An 11,383-nucleotide genomic window follows, 5' to 3' on the forward strand; every position below is an offset into this window, starting at 1 on the left:
CTTAAAGCACTTGGACCATACCCGTTGGGCATATTTGCAATGAAGAAAAATGTGCTGGCTGGACTCCTCCTCTATCTGACACAGTGGGCATAGCATTGAGTTCATCAACACTCCTCTTCTACTCAAACATTGTCTTGTAGGCATTCTCCCCCTTAGCGCCCTCCAAGCTGTCATTAACACATTCGGAAAAGCCTTCCTTTTCCATAAAGAATTGTACACTTCGGATTGCGGGTCTGCACTTTGCTTGGTTAAGCATTTGTAGGCAGCACTTACGAAAAAAAAAATCCCAGAATTCTCTTTCCCCCACACCTGTATGTCCTCAATATTCTTCTTTAACGTGACCCTAGAGAGGAGCATGTTAAGATCAGCTTCCAATTGGGACTCCCACTCAAATCTAGTACGCCTCCACCTCAATATCCACCTCCACTCAGAATTACACCACATTCCAACTTCGCCTATGGTTTGGCCTTGGTGTAGGGAAAGAGAGTACAGACGTGGGAACATGGTTTAAAGGTTCTCACTTCCAACCCACACCTCCTCCCAGAACTTTGCTTTGTCTCCACATCCAAGTTCCCATCTTAGTTCTTCTTGAAACCACTCTCTACCTACACCCTCTTTACACGTTTTGTTTAGATCCCTCCACCACCAAGATTGGTCTTTGACAGTTATACAGCCGTTATCACAATCCAGATCATACTTTGACCCCAACACCTCCTTCCACCTACCTTTTTCCGGTGATATGCAACGCCATTTCCATTTGGCAATCAAGGCCTGATTTAACTTTCGAATATCTCTGCAACCCAACCCTTCGTCCGTCTTTGGTTTGCAAACGTCTTTCCAACTTACCCATGATATTGGCTTGTTGACCTTCCCCCAACCCCACAGAAATCTTCTTTGGATTCTGACTATCCTTGTACATACCGACTCCGGAGCCCTGAACAACGAGAGATAATACAAAGGTACAGCTGTTAAAACAGAGTTAATAAGGCAGCTTCTCCCTGCTAGAGATAAGAACCTCCCTTTCCAAATATTGAGCCGTGCTTTAAGCTTATTGAGAACAGGTTTCCAGAAATGTTTCTTCCTTGGGTTCCCTCCCACCTCTATACCCATATACTTAAAAGGTATCCCCATCTTAGTGCAATTCAAGATCTTGGTGAAACAATCTACAATATTACTTTGTATATTAATACCAGCCAGCTTAGATTTGTGGAAGTTAATCTTCAGGCCTGAGGCAAGCTCAAAGCCCCTTAGGATGGCTTTCAATGTTATCACATTATTGATATTATCTTCACAGAAGAATAAGGTGTCATCCGCGAATTGGAGAATACAAACTTCCTCCTCTTTGCGTCCTATCTTGAGACCCGTCAACATGTTGACCTTTAAAGCTTCTCTTACTATCCCTGCAAGACCTTCTACAACTACAAGAAAAAGAAACGGTGCCAAGGGGTCTCCTTGCCTCAACCCCCTAGTAGGCTTGAACTCCTCCGTAGGACTCCCATTAACCAACACCGACACCGTAGCAGAATCCATACACCCTCTAATCCAGGAGATCCACAGGCTATGAAACCCCATCTTGCTCAACATGTCATATAAGAATTCCCATCTGACCGAGTCATAGGCTTTCTTAAAGTCCACCTTCAGAAAGAGCCCACTTCTCCTCCTTTTCCTTAGTTCCTCCAGAACCTCATTGGCCGTCAGTACACTGTCTAGGATCCCTCTACCCTTTAGGAAGGCAAATTGGTTATCATCTATAATTGCTGGCATCACCTTCTTCATTCTATTGGCTAAAACCTTTGCAATGATTTTGTATAAGGCACCTACTAGTGAGATGGGTTTGTACTGTTCTAGCTTAGATGGATCCTTGATCTTAGGGATAAGTGCAATGAACGAAGCATTGCAGCCTTTCGGGATAGACCCCGTCATGTGAAACAAGGCCATAGATGCTACTATCTCATCTTTTATAAACTCCCAGCTCTTCCTGATGAAGTTGAAATTAAACCCCTCAGGACCTGGGCTCTTTGAACCTTCACACTGCCTCCTTTATCTCCTCCTCAGAGAACATGGCTACAAGGGTCTCGTTCTCCATAGTTGATAATGACTGAAACTCAACACCATCCAACCTTACCCCTAGATCCTTCGTAGCACAAAATCTAGATTCAAACAACTTCTTGGCCTCTGTTCGCACTGTGGACGGTTCCTCACACCATTGGCTCCCTACCTCAACACCTTTCACTTCGTTCTTCAACCTCCTCCACCTCAGAGACGAATGGAAAAATCTAGTGCAAGAGTCTCCATTCTTAAACCAGTTTGCTCTAGCCTTCTGACTTATGAGGGACTCGATTCTCTTGTCATTCTCTGCGAGGCAGCTTACTAACTCCATTCTTTTCAGCCTACCTTTTTCCCCCAAGTCCCCATTACAATCTTGGTTATCAAGATCCTCCAAATCCTGTAGAATCCTTCGCTTGGTATTATCAAGGTTACTGAATACCTCCTTATTCCATGTCTTCAGGTCAGACTTGAGACATTTCAGTTTTTCTTTAAAAACTATGAAAGCATTCCCCTGCGCTGTATAAGACTGCCATCGAGCTTTCACCATCTTGAGAAAACCTTTATCAAAGAACCAAGCATCAACAGATCTGAACGGTTTGGGACCCCAGTCCTTCTCCACGGATTTCACCACCAGTGCACAGTGATCAGACACTTCCCTTCTTAGAACGTATTGTTTGCTCATCGGCCATATTTGTAACCATTCTTCAGTAACAAAGACTCTATCAATTCTGCTTTTGGCCGTTCCATCGGGTTTGAACCACGTAAAAGTCTTACCAACCAAAGGTAACTCTATGAGGGAAAAAGATTCAATGAAACTATTGAAGCCCCTGATCTCACTTGATTGTTCGACCCTGCTCCTGACTCCTTTCCTTTCACTTCTACTTCTAACAGCATTAAAGTCACCACATAAGCACCATACAGATCCTTTGGAGACCTCTTTCACCTTAGAGAGCTCCTCCCACAGAGCCTTCTTACCGCTCAGATTACAGGGAGAGTAAACATTAACCACCGCACACCTAGAAGAAGATTTAATATGCTGACCAAAAACTGCAATAAAGCCTTTGCCCATCAGGTGATGTTCATAGGAAAAAGAGTCTTTGTGCCACAGAGACAGCAAACTTCCACTCCCTTTATCCCCTTGATTATGAATCCAACCAACTGAATTGACACCCCACAGAGAAAAACATCTGGCATCTAATAAATCTTTAGCTTTTGTTTCTTGCAAGCACACAAAATCAGCATCCTCACTTCCTATAATCTGCCTCATATACCTAGCCTTGGTTCCTCCCCCCAACCCTCTTATGTTTAGATTAACTATAATCATGGTAGACCATCCTTATTCCCTTCCTCAACTTTCTTCAGGAACTCCACGTCTCTAGCTTCCATACGCACATATTCTTTTTCGATCTCCTGATCATCCCCCTGCAGAAAATCCCTACTCTTCTACTGATCGCCCACAACTTAGACGGATCCGCTGGTGAAACCATATCTCGCAACCTTGAGTTACAATTATCTATATCCCCATCCGAAAGAGAGACAGCGGGCATACCTCGAATGGTTTGGTGCAGATTCCCAACACGAGCTGCCTTTAATCTTAATCTAACAGAGCGACGTGGGTGAGAGTTCGGGGCTGCCAATTCCATCAATCCTTTGGTCTTCCTTTGGCGTTGAGCGTTTCCTACTGGCCTCCCCCCCTCTTCAATTCCTAACCGTATAGGGAACCCACTATCTGTGCAGACATCCCCAAGGTCTTTCGCTTCGGCAGTTTCTTCATGCTGGTGATAACCTTTGAGCATCTCTTCCTGGTCCACGGTCTTCGTCTCCGCTCCACTCTCTAGGGCTATGGTGCGACTGACACTGATTTCCTTGTTCGAATGCGCTGAGGACCTCTCCTCCTGAGACTGATGCATCCCCTTTCCTCCTAACGAGCCTCCTATTGCACCTCGAGCAAACCTGTGAGCGTGGTCTGACCCGATTTCCGTCTGAGATGGCCCTGACCCGGATCCGCTCGCACCCACACCCGTCTGAACCTCCTCTAAATGGGCCTCCAAATTCCTAACTTGGCCCAAACCCCCTTTGATTGTATTTTGGGTATTCAGGTATTCAATATCCACAACTATTCTTGCCAGCTCATCATGTTCACAGATTCTATTAAGGGGATAACCGCAAATTTGGCCATAATAGTTGTCAAAAGCAGGTTCCAAAAGAGGGTTCTGACTCTGTATTACTTCATTCGTGAATGAGAAATCGCCTCCCTTCTGACACTCTCTACTGCGTGCAGAGTGTACCTCAGAATAAGCCTTTGACTTTTGGTCATCTCTTCCATCCTCCTCCCCTCCTCCGACCGCCTCTCCTGTTGATCGTCGTTCTTCCCCAGATTTACGATTGCATTCCTCCTCCCCACTCTTCACGGAAAGCGCAGATTCCTCAACATAGGATTCTATGGAGGTAATGCTGTCTGAAGACTCAAAGCTACAATGGTACCCCTTGCATATTCCTATCGATGCCATGGGACACTCCTCTTCAATAGAAATGCTAAGGACTTGATTATTGATCCTCATCTTCTTTGCCACCCTGACAAAACAATTGTTCTCAACGCGAACTTTCAGTCGAGCGAACTCCAAGTTTTCCCACAACAGCGTGGTATCATCAATAGCAATCAGAGAATTCGATTCACCAATCACCTTCGCAAAGCATTCACGGTTCCAGAGTGAGATCGGTAACCCGAAGCATCTCACCCAGACAACCCTGTGGTTGACGACCTGAGCTGCTGACCAAGGCACAATACTGAGAAAGACACTATCAAACCACTCTTTGTTAAGCTGCACCAACTCCTCCATGTTCTCGCCCTCTCTAGGTGTTAACAAAGCTAGATTGTCCCCCAGCGATCTCACTCTTACCATATTCATACCCCCTCGAACAAAATCTTCGCCCAGCTGTTCAAAATCCGTATCTTCATTGTATTGTCCGACCAGAATTTTCTCCATCCACAGCAAAACCTGTTTCTGAGTTTTAAAGACTGGTCCCTTCCACTCTAAAGGTGTTTGACCTCTAGCAACATCAGCGAACAATTTGAACCCCCTCCTTTCCTCCCAGACTTCCTTCCTTTTTGTAGTCTTGTTCTCGTCAACATCTTCCATCTTGTTCTTGCCCTTCGTTGGCCTCACCATGGTCGTTTTCCTAACGTCCTTTGACTCTTCCCTAGGGAGCTCCGCTTGATGGCGACGATACTTCGGGATATTCACATAAAGTTTTCTATTTCCTATGTATATTTGGTCGAGCTCCTTCTCCAGTTTCGCCACGTTCTTCACGTCGAATAGACTCACGAAACCAAATCTTCTTCCCCACTTATTCAACCTGCGGGAGATGAAGACATCTTTCACCCTTGCCCATCTTTGGAAGATTTTGAGCATTTCCTTCTCTCCGTAATCATCAAGAAAGTTAGAGAAGAAGAACGTGGTGGAGTTGTTACTTGTTCTGTGCTGGGGGCCATAACCATCCTTCCTCGCTAATAAGTGAGATCTGCTGCCCTCTCCGGTCTCTTTACGACGGTCTCCAGACTGTTTACGACGATCCATGTATAAAGAACGTGTGTTTTGATACGATGTATCAGATTTACGAAAAACATTTTAATCGTACTAGACTCATACGCACTAAGCACACCCCTAGGTCCATTACTGCCCCTGACCATCTGGACCTTGCACACAGGGGGTTACGTTAAGTATATAGAAAAGAGTTAACACATATCTTGAGCCTAACCATATGGCCTATCAACTTGGTTCAAAAGTCAAATTAACCTAACTGAGGCAGATATTGAGTTCCGACTAGTGAGCACTAGTGAGCACAAAACTGTGAGCGTTGTGGCCATTACAAATCTAAAATGACAATTTGGTTTGACAGAGAAAACCGGAAAGAGAAAAAGCACAGAAAGTGAGCGTGAGATAGAAAACGAAAAGGCACTGTTTGAGAGAAATTAATTGTGATTGAATGGACCGGGCATCATGTCCATCATAGAGTCCTCCACGTGTCTGCCTATGTGAAAACATAAAACAATCTAACAGAGATACACATTAGGGTTTGGGAGAAAGCAAAAAGAAAAGATGTGAGAGATGAGAGAACGAGAGAGGTATAGAGCGAGAGTTTGGGAGTGCATCACGTGTCAAATGAATGAAGAGTGTTAAATGAGCAAGAGAGCGTGAGATGAGAGAGGGAGAGTTTGGGAGATGAAGCGTCATATGTCAGTTGTAGAGTGCACTCTGTTGGTAGATAGATTTTCTTTTTTTGGTAACTTTTGAATTTTTTTGTATTTATTTTGAGAAGTTTTGTGGAAGTGACATATTACAAAAGTTATCTTGGAAATATTTTCTATGTGTATTATATATAAATTTTCTATACCACTTTTCTTAATCAGTTTTCTATTTTCTTTTACATCTTATCATGTTTTCATATGGTTTGTCTTGAGATGCGAATTTGATCTTCATGGGTCATCTTATTGTGTCTTTCCATAAGTTCATATTTTCCAACACCTCATGAGTTTATCGTCATTTCAATGATTACATCATAATTTCTGTAAGTTTATAATCATTAATAATTACATGAATTGTCTCTCCGTCATGTGCTTGGGAGTGGTGTTGGTATTTAACATTGTTTCGTTATTTCCTATTAAGGATCTATTTTTCTTTTTAACAAAAAAAAAAATTTGTTGATGTGTTATTTGAGGGGAAAATTATGTTTGATGCCATAAATATAAAAAAAAGGTTTGAAATCGCTCATTTTCAAATAATATTAATAAGTCTTTCCCATTTTAAATAATATATTTACACACTTTATAAAAGATCTTGAAAAAATCGTCCTTATGATTTAAAAATTTCAACCATGTTAATCTAATATAATTATCTATTATGACTAGACCATGACATTTTCCACTAAAGACACTCTTTTAGAGCAAATTGATCTAAGTGTAACACTTAAATAGGTTTCCACGTGGAAACTTACTTTTTGTTTTAAGACATTTTCATTAATTTGTCTTTTTGTACATGATTCATAGAAAATATTATCTTCAATGGCATTAATGTTTTTTTCTTACATAGATAATTTTACAATTTTGACATTGATATGAGCCATATAAGCATATGAAACATAGAAATCGAAATCAAATAGAAATAAATCTCCTCATTGTTTCAAATCGTAAATCATGAATTGTTCAGATTGAGTCAATAATTTTAATTACAACTTTACAGGAGGACTAAGAATAAAAATATAATAATTTAAGAACATGAAAATGTATAAAAAATAGGAACACAATATCATCATGGTTCATATTTTAACTTGGTATTTTTCAGTCTATTTCTTGGACTACGTATATATACACAAGAGTTGATCTCAGGAATGCAGGAATACACTTGAACAGGGGAAAAGAAATGGTGTAATACCGTCTTGTTTCCGAGTAAATAAACTACGGTGTCAATCACTTGTACAGAAATGAAATATGCCGGTTTCCTAAAACGTGGTAAAAGTACACGTTCTGCAAAAACAGAGTGAAACCAACAGGTAAACATCAAGAGCAGTAATGACAAATGTAGCCATTAACAAAACTAAGAATACAAGCATCTGCACATTTTGCAGCTCATACATGAATCCGATAATCAGACTTCCACAGCGGGCCGAGCTAAAATAATGTTTGGTCTTCTATAGCTGGCGAGAGTGTGCTGCTGATAATTAATGGGACTTAACAGTAAAATTATCATTCACAGTTCTTTCTTTAGAAAAGGATATGTAGCCTAAAGAACTGAATAATCAAACACAACAAACTACAAACTTGCTTTGATGCTAGACATATTAGTCCTAGACTATAATTCGTCGATGACAAACTTCTATCTTCCATAAGGATGATATCGAGCAGTTCCTGCACCACCATATCCCCCTCTAGTCCCATAAAAGGAGCCTCCACTAGCCCCCCCATATCCACCCGCTAGGCTGGCATCATAGCTGCTTCCATAAGCATTACCAGAGGAACCACCACCGCCACTATATGCCCCGTAACCCTCATTAGCTCCACCATACCCACCAAGATCATAGCCTCTGCCAAAGCCTCCACCATATCGACCAGCATACCCAAGAGAAGGATCACCTCTATAAGGCCCCATGGCACCAGCATATCTTCCATAACCGCCAAATTCACTTCCAAAGCCACCATAAGCACTTCCCCTACCACCATAGGCACCACCTGACCTATAGCCGCCACCCATACCAAAATTACCACCAAATCCATCATAAGCATCTCCATATCCACCACCATATGAAGACCGGGCATCATTATAGCGCTTGGATGATGGAGCTGGTGGATTAGGCTTTTTTGGTTCCGCCTTCTTGATTTCCACCTACAAAAGTGAAGATAACCATGTTCCTTAGAGATAAAAAAACGACTAAATGGGGATGAAAGTCATGCAATTCAAGTATCTTGATCTTTCACAGGATAGTAAATTGGAAATATATTTGGTCTAATGTTAACGATGACTTTGAGTCATAAAACCATGGTAGATCAAGCAGTAAGACATAAAAAATGCCTCCTTGATGTTGTCACTAGTAAAATCAAACTACAGGTGTCAATAACCTCCTAGATGTTGCAATGTTGTAAGATCAAGCTACAGGACTTCATTTAACTCTTACAAAAGGAGTCGTGTGGAAAAATAGCACAATGCTCCCTATACCATTTTTTCTAAAGTAGTTTTTTACATCTAAAAATTACAGTAGCTTTAAGAACATAAGGCACTGCCCACTTGTTCAATCCTAAAATCAATGCAAACATAAATGTTGTGTCCTAAGAATGGAAACTCGATCCAGTGGATGTGCATTCAACCAAGAAATAATGGGTACTTAAATGTGATCCAGCTGGGCCCAGGTTTGGTATAATTCAGAGGACCCACTTCATTTTAACTGAGATATAACCGCCCAAACTTTATATAAAAGCACCAGTTCTAGGACATTGCTAATTTCTTATATTAATTTATAATGTTTCCTTAATCCATGTTAACCTTAAAACACTAGGAAGTTCTAACTCAATATTAAATAGGAAAAGGACAAATAGATTCTCATCAATAGATATGTTCATCTAATCCCAACGCTGAAGGCACGCAACAATTACCAACAAAACATTGCAGTCAATTGTGTTCAATGCCTTGATTTATTACAGTTAAGCACAGGCTAAGTAAATTATGATCCATTAGCTACGTCAAGCACATATTTTGAAGATGGGAAATTCAAGATGCCCATAATAAACCACTCCAACTGTTAACTTGTCCTTTTAGCCTGATCTTGACCCCTAACTTTTGGAAATCAGTTATAAAACCAAATACAATTTGTAATTTCATTTCAGATGAATAAACAACTAACCTGAGCTCCAGAAAACTCAATTTTGTTCCCCACAGCTAAGAGATCATCAACAGCTTCTTCAGAGTCATAGGTAATGAACCCAAAGCCACGTGAACGATTAGTAGAGTGATCCCGCATTATCTGGTGATCTTTGACTTCTCCATAGCGTGTAAAGAAGTCTCTAAATTCATCTGCGCAAGTTCATCTCTAATTAAAACAGTAAAATCCACAACAACTTTCTGCATCTCTTTAATGGTTAACTAGTTACTTCCCAAATCAATAATTGCTTTGAAGAAAATTCAAGCCTGGTTAATTATAACATAACATGTTCACACATGAGATATAAAAAAAATCCATTCAAATTTCGATTGGTCTTCGGAGACATTTCAACACAAAAATTTCCACCCTAGAATATATGAACAATGTGCACGCAAGTGATGAACTTTCTCACCGAAGAAAGCTTGAACATAAGAGGTTTGTATACTTTTAATTTTTTCTCCATCGAGAAGGCTACAAAAACTCATAAAGGACTTCCTTCAGTGTACATACTGAGAACAGAACCTCCAAGAGCTCTTAACTCTTAAATCAATAATATGAAACTTAGATCTATTCTAATATTTTCAATAGCAAACGTGTCTTCTGGGTGTCAGTTGGTGTATAAAAATTATATAATACCACCACAACCACTTCTCAACATATAACATATTGTATGTACACATATATATACGTGTGCCCATCGGTCATGCTAAATCCTCAAACTTTCAGTTTTTTGACACTACGGCATCTACAGCATCAACAAGAGGAAATTAGCTTAATTGAAAAACTACCTTCACTCACAGTAGAAGGAATTCCACCAACAAAAATCTTCTTGGTTCGGAAGTCCTTCGAGTTCGAGCCAACGGCACCCCTCGGTATCGTCCGCTTAATCTCCACCTATAAACCATTCACTGCATCAGCTTTCATTTCCTTGAATCAATACTACTCAAAACGTTCAAACATCAAATGCAGGTGTTCATTAATAATTACCTGTTTGCCGTTGATAATGTGAGTATCCTCAATAACTATGTCCACCACAGAGGGATCAGCGTAAGTTATGAAGCCGAAGCCGCGAGGCTGGCCGGTCTTCCGGTCCTTCATGATAACGGAATCCGTTATCTCACCGTATTTACCAAAGTGCTTGATGAATTGTGCTGCACAAAATTATGAACAAAACAAGTTAATGACTTATTTACAGAAATGCTCATTGAGCATTTGCTTAACCGTAAAACAAAGGAAACCAACGCAGTGCAGAAAGAAATCACTAACCAATAGTGGTTTCTCTCGCTAAACCGCCTATAAAAATCTTTCTGCAATTAAAGGGTCCAGTTTAATTAGACAGAACACAATTTAAGAAAATTTGAAAAAGCAATTAAGAAGAAGATGAAGGGAAGTTGAAGGTTTAGTGGAGTTAGTTACCGACCCGGGACTGGCACCGTCGCCGGTGAGGGGTTGGGGCTTGTCTTCTTCGTCATCGCGGTGGGAGAAGGGTATAAGGTCGTTGGCATCGCCGTCGACGGCGTGGTGATTACTGGGTGGTGACTCCATCACTTTACCAACTTGAACCACAGAAAGATAGGGGAAGAGAGATGCGGACAGGGAATGAATGTATGTAACCCTAGATTTTGATTTTATTTGTTGGGTTTGGGACTTTATATATACATTATGAATACATGAATTTAAATATATATATATATATATATATATATATATATTACATTATTTTGATGATACAGTAGTTCATGAAATCGAGATTTTAGTCTAGAAAACAATAATTAAATTTGGTTTAAATGCTATATTAATTTGATAACTTAAAAATATTGAAAAATATAATATATTTTGTAATTAATATGTTAATGGGACAAGTGAAATTGGAGGAAAATATGAAATAATTAATATGAAAATTTGAAATTATCTTTACAGGATT

General features: G+C 40.4%; 2 protein-coding genes across 2 annotated transcripts; both read right to left on the bottom strand.

Moving 5' to 3' along the window:
- Window positions 1–2,026: 2,026 nt before the first annotated feature.
- On the bottom strand, window positions 2,027–3,373 carry LOC137824958 (uncharacterized). The gene has a single exon (XM_068630629.2). It carries the CDS (start codon window positions 3,371–3,373, stop codon window positions 2,027–2,029), a length of 1,347 nt encoding a protein of 448 aa, XP_068486730.2.
- Window positions 3,374–7,600: 4,227 nt separating this feature from the next.
- LOC137824292 (RNA-binding (RRM/RBD/RNP motifs) family protein) lies at window positions 7,601–11,117 on the bottom strand. The gene is made up of 6 exons (XM_068629867.2): window positions 10,880–11,117; window positions 10,726–10,766; window positions 10,447–10,610; window positions 10,248–10,353; window positions 9,442–9,611; window positions 7,601–8,429 (listed from the first exon to the last, which is right to left on the bottom strand). The coding sequence occupies exons 1-6, from the start codon at window positions 11,002–11,004 to the stop codon at window positions 7,923–7,925; spliced, it is 1,113 nt and encodes a 370-aa protein (XP_068485968.1). The 5' UTR covers window positions 11,005–11,117; the 3' UTR covers window positions 7,601–7,922.
- Between the last annotated feature and the right edge of the window lie 266 nt (window positions 11,118–11,383).

This window comes from Phaseolus vulgaris, chromosome 8 (genome assembly GCF_051622355.1).
Source record: "Phaseolus vulgaris cultivar YP4 chromosome 8, ASM5162235v1, whole genome shotgun sequence".
NCBI lineage: Eukaryota > Viridiplantae > Streptophyta > Magnoliopsida > Fabales > Fabaceae > Phaseolus > Phaseolus vulgaris.